This window comes from Thamnophis elegans, chromosome 3, assembly GCF_009769535.1.
Source record: "Thamnophis elegans isolate rThaEle1 chromosome 3, rThaEle1.pri, whole genome shotgun sequence".
In the NCBI taxonomy this organism is placed as follows: Eukaryota; Metazoa; Chordata; class Lepidosauria; order Squamata; family Colubridae; genus Thamnophis; species Thamnophis elegans.
The window spans coordinates 111,129,789-111,150,050 of record NC_045543.1 but is presented as its reverse complement, the minus strand read 5'-3'; the positions used below and the strand labels follow the sequence as shown (position 1 = coordinate 111,150,050).

At 42.8% G+C, this 20,262-nt stretch overlaps 1 protein-coding gene across 2 annotated transcripts in view; it reads left to right on the top strand.

Annotated features, from left to right (window-relative positions):
- Nucleotides 1-20,262, top strand: part of XRCC4 (X-ray repair cross complementing 4) — a 110,102-nt gene that overhangs the window by 45,769 nt on the left and 44,071 nt on the right. For both annotated transcript variants that reach the window (XM_032212482.1, XM_032212483.1), the window contains exons 5-6: nucleotides 2,498-2,650; nucleotides 8,730-8,833. In XM_032212482.1, the coding sequence (XP_032068373.1) occupies nucleotides 2,498-2,650; nucleotides 8,730-8,833 (257 nt within the window). The remainder of the gene's footprint in view (nucleotides 1-2,497; nucleotides 2,651-8,729; nucleotides 8,834-20,262) is intronic.

Here is a 20,262-nt window from a genome sequence, read left to right as displayed (position 1 = left end):
GACTGAAGTACCAAATCATATGACAGTATTCCAATTGCACATTGCATTTACTTATAGCATGTAGAATTGCAATATAATACACACACACACACACACCCCACACCACACCACACTCACCACACACGTATTATAGATATATTTAGTTCCTACTATGGATGGATATTTTAATGGCTAAATCCCCAACAGCAGTAACAACTTGCAATTACTATATGCAGATACAAGGTTTTAGTGCTCATTTAGTAGCATGACAAATGATTGCACTTCTGAAAAGTTTGGCAGTACTTTGATTTTCTAGTTAATGAGACTGTACAGCAGAACAAGAGTCCATATGGTCCTGATACACATGTGGCAGTACTAACAAAATGACCTATTTATCAAATAGCTGCTATCACAGGTGGTTTAATCCCAAATTGATTTACTGGCAGGCAAACTAGCTCTCAGGATGCTTTCTATCAACCCACTGAGACACTGAGGGATTGTTGCAACAAATAAGATGCTAGAAGATGATGCTTTACTTTCAGGATGTTAGCAGTATGCATTCTAGCAATATTCATTCTGCAAGTAAATTGACAGCATTGAGTATGAGCCTGAATATTTTCAGATTTTTCATAAGCCATTATATAGGTTTTTAAAAATTCAGCATGTATCTTTCCTATTCTATTAAAATAATTATCTCTCCCAAATGTGCAATCAATAAATATGTATAATATTTGTGTCTATAATGAAATTCAAATTGCATTCTTTGACAAAATTACTGGACCAGAGGAATGCCGTCGATATAGTTTATTTGGACTTCAGTAAGGCATTTGATAAGGTAGACCATAACCTACTACTAAAGTAGAAGAATGTGGGTTGGACAGCATCACCACCAGATGAATTCGTAACTGGCTGACCAACCGCACTCAACATGTAGTCCTCAATGGAACTGCATGTACATGGAGGGAAGTATGCAGTGGAGTACCCCAAAGCTTGGTTTTAGGCCCAGTACTCTTCAACATCTTCATCAATGATTTGGATGAGGGAATAAATGGGGAACTCATAAAATTTGCAGATGACACCAAGCTGGCAGGAATAGCCAACACTCCAGAAGATAGGCTTAAGATACAGAAGGATCTTGACAAACTTGAACATTGGGCACTATCTAATAAAATGAAATTCAGTGGTGAAAAGAGTAAGGTTCTACATTTAGGCAAGAAAAACGAAATGCACAAGTACAGTATAGGTGGTACCTTGCTCAACAGTAGTAACTGTGAAAAGGATCTTGGAGTCCTAGTGGACAACCATTTAAATATGAGCAAGCAGTGTGCAGCAGCTGCCAAAAAAGCCAACACAGTTCTAGGCTACATAGAGGGATAGAATCAAGATCATGTGAAGTGTTATAAGGCTATGGTAAGGCCACACTTGGAATACTGCATTCAGTTTTGGTCACCGCAATGTAGAAAAGATGTGGAGACTCTAGAAAGAGTGCAGGGAAGATCAACAAAGATGATTAGGGGACTGGAGACTAAAACATATGAAGAATGGTTGCAGGAACTGGGTATGTCTAGTTTAATGAAAAGAAGGACTAGGGGAGACATGATAGCAGTGTTCCAATATCTCAGGGGTTGCCACAAAGAAGAGGGAGTCAAACTATTCTCAAGAAGCAATGGGTGGAAACTAATCAAGGAGAGAAGCAACTTAGAACTGAGGAGAAATTTCCTGACAGAAAAATTAATCAGTGGAACAACTTGCCTCCCAAAGTTGTGAATGCCCCTTTCAACTCTGCTATTGCATTGTATTAAATCATAATCAAATAATTTTCCTGGTATAGTTGTGCTTCTATTCAATACAATACAATAGCAGACTTGGAAGGGACCTTGGAGGTCTTCTAGTCCAACCCCCTGCCTAGGCAGGAAACCCTATACCGTTTCAGACAAATGGCATCCAACATCTTCTTAAAGACTTCCAGTGTTGGGGCATTCACAACTTCTGGAGGCAAGCTGTTCCACTGATTAATTGTTCTAACTGTCAGGAAATTTCTCCTCAGTTCTAAATTGCTTCTCTCCTTGATTAGTTTCCACCCATCGCTTCTTGTTCTACCCTCAGGTGCCTTGGAAAATAGTTTGACTCCCTCTTCTTTGTGGCAACCCCTGAGATATTGGAACACTGCTATCATGTCTCCCCTAGTCCTTCTTTCTATTAAACTAGACATATCCAGTTCTTGCAACCGTTCTTCATATGTTTTAGTCTCCAGTCCCCTAATCATCTTTGTTCCTCTTCTCTGCACTTTTTCAAGAGTCTCCACATCTTTTCTACATCGTGGTGACCAAAACTGAATGCAGTATTCCAAGTGTATTCCAAGTGTGCTTACCAAGGCATATTCACTATCATCATTACTGTCGTACTTGATTACCTTGATTTAAGCTTCTCAGAAAGGTTAGCACTGTATTTTTTGTTACTTAAAAAAAAAACATTCTTATTGTTTATTATGCAATTAACAGAGGCATTTATTTTTAAGATTACAAAAATGTGTTGAAGCTAAAGAAGAACTGGAAACTGATCTTTATCAGCGATTTGTCTTGGTCCTCAATGAAAAGAAAGCAAAGATAAGAAGTTTACAGAAACATTTAAAAGAAGTCGAAGAAACAGTATCGGAAACTGCACAAGCAGGGTATAATTTATTACTTTCCTTCCACTAAGTAAACATCATACATGAAATAGATGTAGCTCTGTTCTCTATCTTGTGCAGGCTTCAAAGTTCAAAGCCTGGGTGTCCTTGAAATGCAGTAATATATTACTTAGCTCTAGAGAGGAACTTTAGCAATTCAGCATTTTCATGAATGGCAATGATACATTAATTGTGGTGTATATTTGAAGCATTCTATTTAATTATTTAACATGTTTACGTTTATTAAACTGCATTTTTTTTTAAAAATGAAATAATTAGTTAATGAGAAATGAAATCTACAAACTTTTCTCTTGCAAAGGATCTATTTAGTATGATGACTGGGACTGCTAGATCATACTAATTGAAGATAAAGTTTATTCCCTGTAAATTCATTAAAAAATATTACAGCTTCTGTTGATGCCATTGAAACTAACAATGGGGCCTAAAAGTGGCCATTTTTCTTAATAAGATTTAAATATTTGTTTCCAGTTGAAAGAAAACAGATGGCTTTTGGATAAAGCTCCTTTGTATTCATATATAATTCAAAAAAATATCGAACTACTAAATGTGCAGAGCTTTCAGTAATGATAGTATTATAATGCTAATGATATTAGGACCATGCTGTAATCTATTTTCCAAGCCCAAATTGTGATTCAAAGTTTATATGTAACATTCATCAGAACATTTTGAAAGTATTTAAGATGTCCTTGTAGGAGTTGCATCTGTACTCTCCATCTTTTAAGAATACGATAAGAGTCACCCAGAGGTTAATTGTTGTTGTTAGTTGTGAAGTCGTGTCTGACCCATTGCGAACCCATGGACAACATTCCTCCAGGCCTTCCTGTCCTCTACCATCCTCTGGAGTCCATTTAAGCTTATGCCTACTACTGCGGTGACTCCATCCAGCCACCTCATTCTCTGTCGTCCCCTTCTTCTTTTGACCTCAATCTTTCCCAGCATTAGGCTCTTCTCCAGTGAGTCCTTCCTTCTCATTAGGTGGCCAAAATATTTGAGTTTCATTTTCAGGATCTGGCCTTCTAAAGAGTAGTCAGGGTTGATCTCCTCTAGGACTGACCAGTTTGATCTCCTTGCAGTCCAAGGGACTCGCAAGAGTCTTCTCCAGCACCATGGTTCAAAGGCCTCAATTCTTTGGTGCTCAGCCTTTCTTATGGTCCAACTTTCACAGTCGTACATTGTAACTGGGAAAACCATAGCCTTGACTGTACATACTTTTGTTGGTAGGGTTATGCCTCTGCTTTTTAGTATGCTGTCTAAACTTGCCATAGCTTTCGTCCCCAGGAGCAAGCGTCTTTTAATTTCTTGGCTGCAGTCCCCATCCATGATCTTAGAGCCCAGAAAAATAAAATCTGTCACTACCTCCATTTCTTTCCCATCTATTTGTAAGGAATTGAGAGGCCAATACAGATCTATAAATGGAATAAATACAGGTAGTTCGTGAATTTAACCATTCATTCAATGGCCTTTTGAAGTTATGACAGTGCTGAACAAGTGGTAGATATGTCTGGTCCTTGAAGTTTCAGCCATTGCAGCACCCCTGCAGTCACGTGATTAAAATTTGAGGCACTTGGCAACCAGCCCGCACTTAATGACCGCAAGCTCCTCCATCTACCTATGTGCCCCTTTGTTCCTTTAGTTGCCCTGATCTCATTAACCCTGCAGGCATTGTCACTGTGGATCTGGTGGGCTTGCCTCGTCCAACTGAGTTTTGCTATCCTCCTCCTGCCACTGCTCATGAGGCGTACCTTCTTCCTGAGGCCGCTGCTGCCTTTTGCCCAAAGTGCACGTGGCCTTGTCTAAATTGTGTATGGCTTCCTTAAGAGGTTTTGGAAGGCGGGTATATGGAAAATGGCACCATCACTTCTGTTATAAAAGAAATGCCTGTCTAGAAGGATTCTTCTTTTCCATTAGTAGAGTACAGCTAGGCTTTTCTTTCATGTTGTGTTTCAGAATGAAGTTTTCTCCCTTCTTGAACTCTAGAAAATAAAATTCTGGAAGAAAGTGAACAGGACTGATTGCTTGAAAATATGTTAATTCATAATTGTAAAAATGGCACTGCACATTATACCAAAAAATCTTGGAGGTACTTAGATAATGTGCACATTGGAAAAATTTATATCTGTCAGTTACAAAAGTCCATGTTGTTTAGATGTTTAAATGTTTAAATATTTAGATGTTTAGATGGTGTTTAAATATTTTGCCAGTACATTATGACATTTTAGATTCTCAGGAAGAATTTGATGAATACAAAGGCCAACACCAAGAAAAGACAGCTGTGATTTTATATAGTTGTGTGTAAAATAATTGCCTTTTTTAAAAGACTAGAAAAAAATCAATGGCCAAAACTTCCATTTGTTGCCAATAAAATATTCACATAATTACTGACATAAGAATGTCTTTACTTAAATAAAATTATGTCCATGGATCAACTTTGGTTAAGTCTTGCCTTGGGATGAATTTTTTGAATTTAAATATATAAATGGCATTTAAATAAACAATATATTTAACCAGGAGACCACTTCATTTCTTATATTTATATTTATTTTTATTATTACATTGACTTCAACATACAATGATGTTAATATATGGTATATAATTAAAAACATTTCTGGAGATAATATTTACAATACATACTTTGCTAACAATACATATTTTTTGCTCTATGGAACCTGCATATGTTTGTGATCTTGGGGTATTTTTAATATGATATTTTTATGATTAACATAACTACCTTGCTTTGCTTTTATTTCTATTTAAATATATAATGTGAGAATTTATATAATGGGATTCCTGATACCCTAGCATGATCTCTATAGAATTTAGTTATTGGAAAATACTTTATCTCACTGGTTAATCTTTCATGATAGAATAAATTTGGCATGCACCAAAAGCTTAGCATATACTTACTTTTTCCCCAAGGCACTGAATGACTGCAAAGTTTGATTTAATATTATAGAAATGTTATATATGGAGTTTTGCTGTGCCATAAATTGGGAAGAAAACATACAACGTTGTCATAGATAAGATTTTAAAAGTTTAATGACAACCAGCATCTGTCAACATTAGTGGTAACATTTAGACAAATGGGACTAACATTGACTTTTATGGCTTTGACTGTCTCACACTGGCAGTGTGACAACAGCTATTAAAGCATTTTTGGAAAATTGAAGCTGGAGATTAGGAAAATAGAACGTAGAAATATAATGAATTCAAAAAGAAAAAGAGTGAAATGTTCACTCTTCATAAAGTGTGTGTTCTCTATTCCTTTCACTTATTTATTTAATTTATAGGCTCTTTCCCTACCTTCAACTCTGACTTACAACTAGGCTAGGTAACTGGGTAGGTAGGTAGGTAGATGAGTAGGTAGGAAGGAAGTAAGGTAGGTAGGTAGGTAGGTAGCAGAGGTGGGTTGCTCCTGGTTGGGCCTGGATTGGATGAATTGGTAATGGCGACAGCGGCGGGAGGCTCTTCCCACCCGCCCGGACACTTCTGTGCATGCGCAGATGCGTCACACACGAACGTGCGCACGAGAGAACCGGTTGGCAGCTCCCCGGAGGAGGGCCTTCTCTGTGGCCGCTCCGACCCTATGGAATGAACTACCCCCAGATATCCGGACCTTACCCACTCTCATGGCCTTCCAAAAAGCCGTTAAAACCTGGCTATTCCGGCAGGCTTGGGACTTGGTAGACCATCTCTGGGTTGAGTTCCAGGATGTTGCCTCCGGGGATGTGGACAAGGCTATGCGAGCTGTGAGTTCCTCCACCTGCATACTGGACCCGTGTCCCTCTTGGCTGACTGCCAACAGCAGAGAGGTGACACGAGGCTGGATCCAGGCGGTTGTTACCGCCTCTCTTCGGGAGGGACACCTCCCCACCGCGCTTAAGGCGGCGGTGGTGAGGCCCCTCCTGAAGAAACCGTCTTTGGATCCAGCAGTTCTTAATAACTATCGTCCAGTCTCCAACCTCCCCTTTGCGGGGAAGGTTGTTGAGAAGGTGGTGGCCTTACAGCTTCAGCGTACCTTGGAGGAAGCTAACTATCTTGACCCCTTCCAGTCTGGCTTCAGGCCCGGTTACAGCACTGAAACCGCTTTGGTCGCATTGACCGATGATCTCTGGAGAGCCAGAGATGGAGGCCACGCGTCCATCCTGGTTCTCCTTGACCTCTCAGCGGCTTTCGATACCATCGACCATGGTATCCTTCTGCGACGACTGCGGGAGGTGGGGGTGGGAGGCACTGTTTTGCAGTGGTTCTCCTCCTACCTCTCGGACAGGTCGCAGTCGGTGTTGGTGGGGAGGGAGAGATCGTCCCCGAGGCCCCTAACCTATGGGGTGCCGCAGGGCTCGGTTCTGTCCCCCCTGCTATTTAACATATACATGAAACCGCTGGGCGAGATCATTCGGAGGCACGGGATTAAGTACCACCAATATGCGGATGATACGCAGTTGTATCTGTCCGCCCCGTGCCAACTCAATGAAGCGGTGGACGTGATGAACCGGGGCCTTGAGGCTGTTAAAGACTGGATGAGAGCTAACAAACTGGTGCTCAACCCGGAAAAGACCGAGTGGCTGTTGTGTTTTCCTCCCAAAAATTCGGCTAGCGTTCCATCAATCAGGCTGGGGGGACAAAATTTATACCCCTCAGACAGGGTCCGCAACTTGGGAGTCCTCCTGGACCCACAGCTGAGTTTCGACCATCACTTGTCAGCTGTGACCAGGGGGGCATTTGCCCAGGTTCGCCTGGTGCGCCAGTTGCGGCCCTACCTGAACCGGGAGGCTCTCACAACAGTCACTCGAGCCCTTGTGATCTCTAGGCTGGAATACTGCAATGTGCTCTACATGGGGCTGCCCTTGAAGAGCATCCGACGACTTCAGCTAGTTCAGAACGCGGTCGCGCGAGTGATCATGGGCGCACCACGGTTCGCCCATATAACACCGATCCTCCGTGAGCTGCGCTGGCTACCTGTTGATCGTCGGGTGCACTTCAAGGTTTTACTTACCACCTATAAAGCGCTCCATGGTAGTGGATCTGGCTATCTGAGAGACCGCCTCCTGCCAATTACCTCCCTGCGTCCCATCAGATCGCACAGAGTAGGCCTCCTCCGAATTCCATCCGCCAGTCAGTGCCGACTGGCGACTACGCGGAGGAGAGCCTTCTCAGTTGCAGCTCCGACACTATGGAACAACCTCCCCGTGGAGATCCGTACCCTCACCACCGTCCAGGCCTTCCGCACAGCCCTCAAGAACTGGCTATCCCGTCAGGCCTGGGGATAGGATTACTCTCACCCCGCCCGAATGTTGAGTGAATGGTGTGTTTTTATGGTTAATTTCTTTTATTCACGTTTTTTTTTTCTTTTTAAGTCTTGTCTTGCACTCCCTTCCCTCCATTGTTGTAAGCCGCCCTGAGTCCCCTCAGGGAAAAGGGCGGCATATAAATGTTTAATAAAATCCTAATAAAATCCTAAATCCTGTTGACCTCATTACTGAGGTCCAGCCCTGACTAGATTGGGTGCATGATGATGTTTTAAATTGTTTTCTTTTATGTTTTTCTAATTACTTCCTTTGTTTGTAAGCCGCCCGGAGTCCTCCGGGATTGGGCGGCCTATAAATCCATTAAACAGAAATAGAAATAGAATAGTAAAAATAATGGAAATCCACCACTGGTAGGTAGCTAGGTAGGTAGGAAGGAAGGAAGGAAGGAAGGAAGGAATGATAATACAACTGATCTGAAGAGCCAGTATTCAAAAGAAGTATTCAATATGAATCAAAACAAATGAGGACAAAAGGAGGGTTCTACAATCACTTTGTATGGAACACCTAAGAAAACGTACAATAGTTTCTTGAAAGTCAGAATGGTGGGAATGACACAAATCTCTTTTGTCAAGTTTTAGTCCCCATCATTGCAACAAGAAATGTGTTTCTAAATGAATTTACTATTGCAAATGTTACCCACCATTATAAAGTAAGATTAATTAAAACCATTCCTTTTTGTCCCTTTCTTATCTATTTATGAACTCCATATGTTCTACAATACTAGTGTATTTTGATAAAGTTTTTTATTTTTCTAGGGACACAGTAATTGCTTCAAAAAGTACAGTTGGAAAAGAAAATTATGAAGGAAGCACTGATGAAGAAAGTGAAAATTTAATACAACTGACAACATCAGAGACAAGTAAGATAGACCAAGTTGCTTACATTGATGTCATTAGAACCATCCATTTTAATTTATTCAAACTGTCAAGTTCCTTATTGTAAGTTAATATGAAAGCATACAATTTTTAAAATCTTTAATCTTGGAGGGAATCATGTACAACAATTCCATTCAGTGCTTTAAAAATTGAAATATTAAGATTCAGATTTTTCTAATAGTAAGTACAGGAATAAAAGCTGTGCATTGAGATAGAACACTGAAAAGATGATAAATGCTTGCTGGAACCCGGAAGATCATCTTCCTGGTGCGCGCATGTGCTCCAGGCGGCTGCTCTTCTGGTTCTCAGCACACAAGCATGCCCCCATTTCAGCACTCGGTGCCAAAACGGTTCTCCAACACTGATGTAGTCAGTCCTGGACTTAATTAAAGACTGACTGCACCCTTGAACTGATGATTATTAATGGAAACTCAATATAGACATGTAGTGAAAAAGAACTGAATTAGAAAAAAATAGCTTTCTTGACAGGCAGAGAACTCATTGACTTTTTTCCCTTTTAGCTTTATATTTAATTTGGTGAAACAATTTGCCTAATTTTTTTTTAATTATCAGGGGAAACAATTATTTTTTCATTGATTTTGAGACAGATAAAAGGACACTTTTATTGTTAAATCCTCTTTCCCTAACTTCTGCCTTTTAGTTTAATCTCCAGAGAACTTCAGTTTGGCTTTCCCAGTAACAGGACTTATGTCCTGTAGTAGACTACTGGAAATCGTTGGAGAATTTCCCTTCTTCCAGAGGAATTTAGACATCATCCACTCATTTCTCTGCTCAGAAATTTGATGAAAAATCTCAACTGTTTTTTTTTCTAGTGTTGTATGTTTTTGAAAAAGTGGGGGGGGGGGGGAATCAGCAAATTTTGAAAAAGAAAATACAAGAAGAGAGAAGAGGGACCTGACTTTATTTTTATACAAATAAAAAGTACTCTATCCACAAGGGACTGGAATTTTAGTTGCTAAGCAATGTAGTTATAAAGCAAGATAACACAGGACTGCATCACTTAGTGATCGCATCCTGTTGCCATTATTAAGCAAATTTTACTGGTCGATAGCCAAGGACTCACCCAGTGCCTTTAAACCGTGAGCCTCAGTAGGATAAGGGACTGCCTCCAACTTCTCTCACTTGCCTCTCTCACCAGTGGTGGGATGCCAATTTTTTAAATACCAGTACGGCATTTGTGCAAGACTTCTGCGCATGTGTAGAAGCATCCGGGAGGGTGGGTGGAGCCTTCGGCCACCACTACTACCAGTTCACCCGATCCGGGCTGAATCGGGAGCAACCCACCTCTGTCTCTCACCCCCACTCCATCTTTGCCCTTTTATTTACCATGCAAGGCTGTGGGAAGCCACAGTCACCCCAGCCCAGTCCAGTTGCCCTTGCCACCCTGCACACCAAGATCCCTGCTGCCCTGCACTCTGCCATCCCAGCACACCTTTGCAATCTTGTTCTTTGACCTGGCTGCAGGACTGGTCTGGTGCTGGCTTTCAGTGGAAGCAAAAAGAAAGCAAAGATGAGCTGGGCTGGTGGAGCACAGGGTGGTAGGAGGCCAAAAGGTCATAGACGATGGAGAAATTGGCATGTGGAGAGAGTTGCAGCAACCCCCCTCCCGCCCCCAGTTTTTAGTGCAGGCAGACTGCCAAGAGCTGAGTTTTGTTTACAGCAACAGCCATAACTTCCTGTATGGGTTGTAAGTCTCTTCATTCTGCATGTTGTGACTTTGAATGGTCACTGAACAAATGGTCATAAGTCAAGAACTACCTTTTGAAATCATGAATTGATACCCCAAGGTCTCTCCTAACAACTAAAGACTTTCAATGAATGAAATTATCAAGAACATAGTTATTTTTAGGGGTAAAAAAAACATAAATGAAGTCTCTAGCAGCTTGCAAGGGAAATTGCTCTCACATTAATTCTTAAGCCTATAAATAATGTTGAAGCAATGTCAGGGCTCTGACATTTGGTCCTAAGTAGATTTGAAACAGACCCTCAATGTGTGGGTAACTTAAAATTTCAAGACTCTTTGTAAATCATTGTGCTCTCTCATGTGTTCAAAACAAATTAGAGTGTGATGTTTATGGGTCTCTTAGCTGTTTATAACTTTTACCTGACTCTGCTTTCTTTGGCAAAGCAGTGTACCTCTGGGAAGCTGGTTTATTTTGTTTACATATATTGTTGCTCAGACTGGGCTGTTACAGATGTCTTTAGCAAAATTATCCTCAGATCTTTGATTTGCAAAGAGTACTTTATCCTACTTTTTTGTCATTCTTTCCCATAACATTTAAATCTTTCTGTTTGGTATACATTAGTAATAAAAGCACTCTATTCATTATTTTAAGTCATGTCTGGTACTTATTCACAGATTGATTTGGTTGTATTTTCAGCAATTAAAAGTCGGGTTTTTTCTTTCTTTCTCCATTTTGCAATCAAAATTTGTTATGTAGAAGTAGCTCTTAACAATGCAAATCTCCAATGAAATACTGTATTATTTGTTGGTTAATTTTATCTATTTTCTGATACTCCAAAAATAAAAGTATCATGGTGAAATTAGTTAGGGAGCTATTGCAATTAAAAATCAATTATTTTATCTCAAAACGTGATTTCATTTATTTCAGAACACAAGATCATTTCCCCATTTGTACCTAATGCAGCACATGTATTAAAAACATTATTTTTCTGCTATGTTTCCATGACATTGCCTTCAGAGTTCATGAGTCAGACTAAACCATCATTGACTGGCCCAGTATTAAAACAGTCTTTCCTTCCTTAAATCAGTGACAATTTCAAGGTTCATAAAATCCATGACACTTCATCACTCATTACCTCAGTACTGGATAGGATCAGAGAGGTGCTAATTGGACATTTCAGCCTGGTATGGGTGTGTCCCATCCCTGATGGTCTGTGCAGTGCCAGAACTGACGACAGTGGTGCTATTGCAGTAGTGGGTCAAATTTGTATAAGGACAGTAGAGCTCTATTTTTTAGCGCAAGGGTTCCCTTTCTGTCCTTTTGCAACCCTGTTGTAGCTGCATTCAATTTGTTCCACCCTCATCTGCTCAAAGAGCACAATTTAGCAGGTGGACGCCACCATTAAAAAACCTGTGTGAAATAGTGGAAACAATCAGTAACCATTACTATAAATGATAACCTCACCCTAGTAGTAGGCTGCTCAGCTGGTAGTACTGCAAGTGTTTTAACCTTATGACCTTATAGCTTTACTACAAGACTGAAAGAATAGGACAATTGAATGGTGGGACCATCCACTCACTGTATCTCTACATCTTGAACAGACTACAAAGGCACTTGAAATTTATTTACATATGTAAAGAATGAAAATCAAGCAAAAGAAATGAAAAAAATACTGCTTTTTATCATTTCCAGTCTTTAGGGATTTTTTAAAGTTAAGTTCAGATTGTGGCAGGCAGAATGTGGTGTAGGAGGGTTATAAAAAGAAGGGTAAATATGTTGGAGCTGAACAAATGCAAAAGGGACACATAATGTTCATCAATGTGACAGCAGATTTATTCTAATACTAGACAACTTTGGAATACATTCAGAGAGGTATCTGACTTGAAAATAAGCCATGTGGAACTGTATAGCAGAGTCAGACCTCAGCACAGGAAATGTCTTATGACATTTTGAATTATGTCATAAAGTGTTTTATGATGTTTCATAATTTAATGTCTCATAAAATGTTTTATAAAATTGGCCAACTTTCAATTCCATAGGAGTCATGGGTCTTGGATTTTGACTGCATTCAATAAGTTAGCCCATTTGAGGTACTTTGGTTAAAAAGATTTTGCCCTTTGATGAATCATTTTGCCCAGTTAAAGGTTACAGGTATCAAAATTATCGGGTAGCTACTTTTCTGTGAATAGCACTTAATACATCAGGATGGCTTAGAAAGTTCTAAAGATTAACTACTGAGATATCATCTGAATATTAAACTAGATATTCATCAACTTCCATTCTTCATAAAAGCAAATTAGGTTCCAATAGATTCTTTTAATACACATTTATTATTATGCAACAGACAGAAATATCAATTAAGCACAGAGAAAAGCAGTGTAATATTACTACACAAGTTCTGTTGATCTAGGCCCCTTGAGGTGTTTGGGGACGATAGTTTCAAACTGTCATGACCATCAACAACAATGCAGTAAATAGACTGTAGTTCCAAAATATCTTGAGGGAAAACAGATCAGCAAAAGCTGAGCTAAAAAAAAATCTTTAGAGCTACACAGGGTCTCAGAATTAATTTGGAAAAGTTATTTGAAATATGTGAATTATGAATGAAGCACAGTTTAAAGCATCTGCAACTTTTTAAATGAGCCATGTTTTTTCCTCGGATCATGTGGCTGTCCTTAATGCTGCCATACAATACCAGGAAAAACACTTTAAAGAGTCACATGGCTGCAAGTTCCAGTTCAGGTTTTGGAAGTAAACTTGAAGCCATATTATTAATTATTTTTACATATTATATATCATTTAATTATTCCATCAAAGGTCTAATATGTTCAACAGACATCCATATTTTTCAGTTTGGAAAACTTTCCAGAAAATCCTATACTTTTTAGTACTATCATACTTTATATTGTCATAGTGTCCCCATTGCATTTATTCTGAAATACTGCAAAAATGAGGCTGCCTTAAATACACATATGTAGCATATGCTAGAGATTGATTCTTTTGGATTTGCTATTCTTCCTCTTTAGCCTTCAGGTGAACTTGAAACATTTTTAAAAATCTATTCAGAGTGAAACAATAAATGCAAATTGGCCTAAAAGAATCAAAACATGCTTCCTATTAGTTTGGTGCTTTTTAACTGTCTTTTAGAATCCTTGGCTAGCAAAATCAATACACTTCTGTTTTGAATAAAAATAGATTGCAGAAAATAACAGGTATTCTTTTGTAGCAAGGAAACAAAGAAATAGTTAAAATCAGTATCCTTAAATTTTCTTTGTCAGCAGAAGTGGATTAAAAAACTTAATCTGAGACTAAATAGGCAACTATGAAGGCTAACAGCAAAGCAAAAGATTTTCTCTTAAATGAGAATCCATACTTGAATCAGAACATGGGCCCCTAAAGATTGACCTTTGACTTGTCAACTCAATCTGTTCTGCTGAGCTTTCCCTCGGGCCTGAAAAAGATTGACCATTTAACTTAAGATGCCTGGCAAAGAATAGAATTACCTGCACTGTATAAACAAATTACTTTCCTTGGAGTGCATAGGCAAAAGATAAAAGACTGCATGGAAACTCTTGGGTGAACAAATTTAGTGTGACTGTACATAGGACTTTTCTCACTTGACTGAGCGGGAGGCTGTTCAACAAAACATTCTAGCAGTTGAATTTGTACAAGCTGTTTATCATGTAGGAAACTAGAAAAGCTGGTTGAAGTTGCTGTGTAAACACAGTAGAATTTGGGGCAACAGCATTTGAGGCTATGAATGAGATCATATTTATAACTACCGCTATAAAGAAAATCAGATACCCTTTTTGTGATACAACTGAAAACAGCAAAGAGTTGTTGCAGTCGTGAAACACTTCTTTCTTCAAAACTTGAGAATGTATATAAACTCAGTTAAATATTTTATTGGAAACAGCACAGAGATGTATAGTTCTTGTAGTGCTATTTCATTTGTTATAATTAAGCAAATTGGTTAATTTCTCCTACCTTTATTTAAAATAAGTATTTATGTTTTTGTCAAAGAGAGAGAAATGTAGCTCCATATTTAGAATATACTATCTTCTTTCTTCATATCATTCTAATTATTTCAAACTTATCATAGATTCCTCTCTGTCTGTACATGCCAAGTAATCTGATCTTTAAGGGGAAAATAATTTAGTTAATTAACTGCAAAATGTAGCTGCATCTGGAAACATCACTGAACTACTGAATATTTCTCAGATTATTATGTTTCCTTATTTTCTTTATATTTCCTCAATTTCCCTTGAGGTTGCAAATCATATTAGAATTGTAATTGGCTTTAGAAAACTTTAAATTAAAACATGTTCAATCCCTAAATGAAATAATTTTATATAATCTCGATATATAATGCTACTGAAATAAACTCCAGAAGTAGGCATGCAGGGCCGGATTTTCATTTTCATTTCATTTCATTTATTTGACATTTATAGGCCGCCCTTTTCCCTGAGGGGACTCAGGGCGGCTTACAATTTGTAGGAAGGGAGTGCAAGACAAAACACAAAAAGAAAATGTGAAATATAATAAAATAAAACAATAAAACACAACATTCATTCAGCCTTCGGGTGGGGCGAGATTAGGGTCTTATCCCCAGGCCTGACGGGATAGCCAGATCTTGAGGGCTGTGCGGAAGGTCTGGACGGTGGTGAGGGTACGAATCTCCACGGGGAGATCGTTCCAAAGCGTCGGAGCTGCTACTGAGAAGGCTCTCCTCCGCGTAGTTGCCAGTCGGCACTGACTGGCGGATGGAATTCGGAGGAGGCCTACTCTATGCGATCTGATGGGACGAAGGGAGGTAATCGGCAGAAGGCGGTCTCTCAAATAGTCAGATCCACTACCATGGAGGGCTTTATGAATGGTAAGTAGCACCTTGAAGCGCACCCGGAGATCAACAGGTAGCCAGCGCAGCTCACGGAGGATCGGTGTTATGTGGGCGAACCGTGGTGCGCCCACGATCACTCGCGTGGCCGCATTCTGGACTAGCTGAAGTCGCCGGACGCTCTTCAAGGGCAGCCCCATGTAGAGCACATTGCAGTATTCCAGCCTAGAGATCACAAGGGCTCGAGTGACTGTTGTGAGGGCCTCCTGATTCAGGTAGGGCCGCAACTGGCGTACCAGGCGAACCTGGGCAAATGCCCCCCTGGTCACAGCTGACAAATGATGGTCAAAAGTCAGCTGTGGGTCCAGGAGGACTCCCAAGTTGCGGACCCTATCTGAGGGGTGTAAATTTTGACCCCCCAGCCTGAGTGATGGAACGCTGGCCAAATTGTTGGGAGGGAAACACAACAGCCACTCGGTCTTGTCTGGGTTGAGTACCAGTTTGTTAGCTCTCATCCAGTTCTTAACGGCCTCAAGACCCCGGTTCATCACGTCCACCGCTTCATTGAGTTGGCACGGGGCGGACAGATACAACTGTGTGTCGTCCGCGTATTGATGGTATTTTATCCCGTGCCTCCGAATGATCTCGCCCAGCGGTTTCATGTATATATTAAATAGTAGGGGGGATAAGACCGAGCCCTGCGGCACCCCATAAGTAAGGGGCCTCGGGGACGATCTCTGCCCCCCCACCAACACCGACTGCGACCTGTCCGAGAGGTAGGAGGAGAACCACTGCAAAACAGTGCCTCCCACTCCCACCTCCCGCAGTCGTCGCAGAAGGATACCATGGTCGATGGTATCGAAAGCCGCTGAGAGGTCAAGGAGAACCAGGATGGACGCATGGCCTCCATCTCTGGCTCTCCAGAGATCATCGGTCAATGCGACCAAAGCGGTTTCTGTGCTGTAACCGGGCCTGAAGCCGGACTGGAAGGGGTCAAGGTAACTAGCTTCTTCCAAGGTACGCTGAAGCTGGAAGGCCACCACCTTCTCAACAACCTTCCCAACGAAGGGAAGGTTGGAGACTGGACGGTAGTTATTAAGAACGGCTGGATCCAAGGATGGTTTCTTCAGGAGGGGTCTCACCACCGCCGCTTTAAGTGCGGCGGGGAAGTGCCCCTCCCGAAGGGAGGCGGTAACAACCGCATGGATCCAGCCTCGTGTCACCTCACTGCTGTTGGCAACCAGCCAGGAGGGACACGGGTCCAGTATACAGGTGAAGGCACTCACAGCTCGCATAGCCTTGTCCACATCCCCAGAGGCAACATCCTGAAACTCAACCCAGAGATGGTCTGCCAAGTTATCCCCCTGTGTCTCGGCTGGATCTGCAGGGGTGGAGTCCAAGTCCGACCGAAACCAAGCAACTTTGTCCGCCAAGAACTGGACATACTCCTCAGCCTTACCCTGTAAGGGGTCCCCTGCCTCCCTCCTATTTAGGAGGGAGCGGGTTATCCTAAACAGGGCGGCTGGGCGGGACTCGGCGGACGCAACCAAGGTGGCAATATGTGTTCTTTTAGTTGTCCTTAATGCCCTGATATATTCCTTGGTGCATGCTGTCAAAAGTGCTCGGTTCGATTCGGACCTATCGGACCTCCACAAGTGCTCTAGGCGTCTCCTCCGGCGCTTCATCTCCCGGAGCTCCTCGGTGAACCAAGGAGGCCTCCGGGATCCGCCGACCCGGAGGGGCCGTAGTGGCGCAATCCTGTCAAGAGACTCTGATGCTGCCGAGTGCCAGGCAGCAACCAGAGTCTCCGCCGAACTGTGGGCGAGAGTATCAGGAATAACCCCAAGCTCCGTCTGGAACCTCAAGGGGTCCATAAGTCGCTTGGGGCGGAACCACCTGGTCGGTTCCTCCTCCCTACGGTGGGGGTTTGGCCTCCGGAAGTCTAGCCTCAGTAGGCAGTGGTCTGACCACGACAGGGGTATGATCTCATTACCCCTCAGACCAAGATCACAAGTCCACTGCTCCGAGAGGAATACGAGGTCGAGTATGTGACCCGCTGAGTGGGTTGGGCCTCGAATTACCTGGGTCAAGCCCATGGCTGTCATGGAGGCCAAGAACTCCTGCGCTCCATCAGAGTGTTCACCGAGCGAAGGCAAATTGAAGTCCCCCAGAACCATGAGCCTAGGGAACTCAATTGCTAGCTCGGCTACCGACTTGAGGAGCGAGGGGAGGGCTGCTGCAACGCAGTTGGGAGGCAGGTACGTTAGCAGCAGACCTACTTGACCCTTGAGGTCCAACTTCACCAGTAGGGACTCACACCCAACAAGCTCCGGAGCAGGGATCCTACGAGGTGCTAAAGACTCCCGGACAACAATAGCCACACCGCCACCCCTTCCCTGGGCTCTCGGCTGATGAAGCCCCTGAAATCCATCTGGGCACATCTCTACGAGTTGGACTCCTCCCTCTGTGCCCAGCCATGTCTCAGTAATACATGCCAGGTCTGCCCTCTCGTCTAAAATTAAGTCCCGGACGAGGGGAGCCTTGTGAACAACAGACCTGGCATTTAGCGACAGCAGCCTGAGACCAGGGTCCCGATTACTCGCGCCATCTGACCTTGGAGTGGGACTCATAGGGCCAGAAGGAGGGATCTCTGTGATGTAGCGAGCCCTCCTTCCCCAGTAATGGCCAGCCCTAAAGTCCCCGCCATATCTGCCTCTCCCTGTTATGACCGCAATGCTCCGACCCTCTCCCGTGGCCGTAGTCCCCCCAACCACCCCGGTGACCCCCGCATACCCCGGCAGGTCCTCCGAATCAGTCATACCCAGGCACTCACTCAAACAGTCCTCACGCAGTAATTAAAAACACAAATTACAGCAATAATAATAGTAAAAGTGAGGTCATTCACACTATCACAGACAATCCCATGCACTCAACATACCAAATTAAAAATTGCGCAGGCTCACAAAGTCCGTACTAGGCTTATGTAAGTCCAAAGGTGTCTTCCGCCCTCTCCTAGGGGAGGGCCACACCTTGAGGGGGGCTCTTCTGAAGAGTTCAATATAGTCCAAGGAGGGGAGGGGCTGGGAGATAGAGTGAGTTCGAATGTCAACTGCAGCAGTGAGAGCCGGGAAGTTAACCATGATGGAAAAAGCCTGATGGGTGGGTTCATTCCAATAACCTCTCTTAGTGTCATTTCCAAGAATCGAAAGAGGGAGGAAAGAAAACTTGTCTCCGATGGAAGAGGAGGGGGGGGCGTTCCATTCAATGGTCGAGCCCAGCGTTCTTAAGGGCCCCAACGCATCAGAAAGTCAAAATCCAAAGGTGGGCGATGTCTGTAACCAATAATGTTAGTGATGTTAATAGCCAGCAATGTCGGTGTCCTTCGGGGCTGGCAGCTCGGAGAATTGAAGTTTTACCGATCCGCTGCCAGCTCTAAGTCACAGGACGTCCGTATCGCTTCCCCACTCCCTCGACTCGGTCCCAGGGGCCAATTTCCCCTCTCACCAGCTCTCCTTTTGTTTTTTCAGTCTCCGCAGTCTCCGCAGGTTTTTTTTTCCGTTCAAGCCGCGATGTTAGGCGGCTTTAGGCAGCATCCGCAGCCAGCAATGTCGGCGGCCAGCAATAAACGACGTCTCTCGGCGTCCGTGTCGCTTCCCAACTCCCTCGACTCGGTCCTAGGGGCCAATTTCCCCTCTCACCAGCTTTTCTTTTGGTTGTTCAGTCTCTGCCATCTCCGCAGGTTTTTTCCGTTCAAGCCGCGATGTTAGGCGGCGTTAGGCGGCGTCCGCGGCCAGCAATGTCGGCGGCCAGCAATAACGACGTCTCTCGGCGTTTTTTCGGGGCTCGGCGTCTTTCCGAGCTGGCAGCTCGGAGAGGTCGAATTTTCCGATCCGCTGCCAGCTCCAGGACCGCTAGGCGTTCAGACAGCCTCACCTCCCTTGGGCCAGCTCCAAAATGCCAAATTCCTCCTCTCTACAAGATTTTGTTTCAGTACAGAAGCCGAGCGGCAAACCCGGCAGCCATCTTTCTCGCCCATGCGCATTGGGTTCTCCTATTTTCCTATAGGCTAACTAGGCTTCAGCCTAGGGCCTCAAGATCAAGATGGGCCTACATTCAAATTGTTAGCAAAATTAAAATTACACTATTCTAAAAACAGTGAACACTAAAACACTGAACCGAAAATAAGGAGAAATTCTACGCATATGACTAATAAACAAACATAAAAATGTATTGGTTAAGATCGTTCCAGCACCGCAGCAGTTGGGGAGCCCGCCCACGTTCCCGGCACCAGCGGTCAGGTGAGACGCGCAGACGCTCCCAGTAGCCGCCCCGTCGACGCGGAGCCCACCAGCGGCCAGGCAGGTGAGGGCGAGGGGGCCGAGCCGGGCAGCTGAGCGCAGCAGGGCAGGCGGCTGGCCTCGCTGCCTTTGCCGCAGAGCAGAGCCGCCCCCCGTCGGGAGGCCAGCTATATATATTGATATATATTGATATATGTCACAGTAATGATGTATTTTATTGTCTCTCATGCAATTTACAAACTTAAAAATGGGAGGTGAAAGGGCCTCATAAGTGGAATAGCCTAGGGCCTCTTTTCATCTAAATCCGGCATTGCATACATGGACTCAGAAATAGGGGAAAATAGGTATATCATGTTACCTAGTACATTTAAAAATCTACTGGATCTTCCAATCAAAGATATCCTCTCAAGGATCTTAACACATTATTTATTAACATTATATTATATGTCTTACCACTACTGCTGAATAATATATACCTAAAACATAAAAAACTTAGTGTGAATCATACAGCAAGTTTTTAAAGGATATTTTAAAGAAGAGAAGGCATGAATAAAGGCAGAAGAAATCTGTAT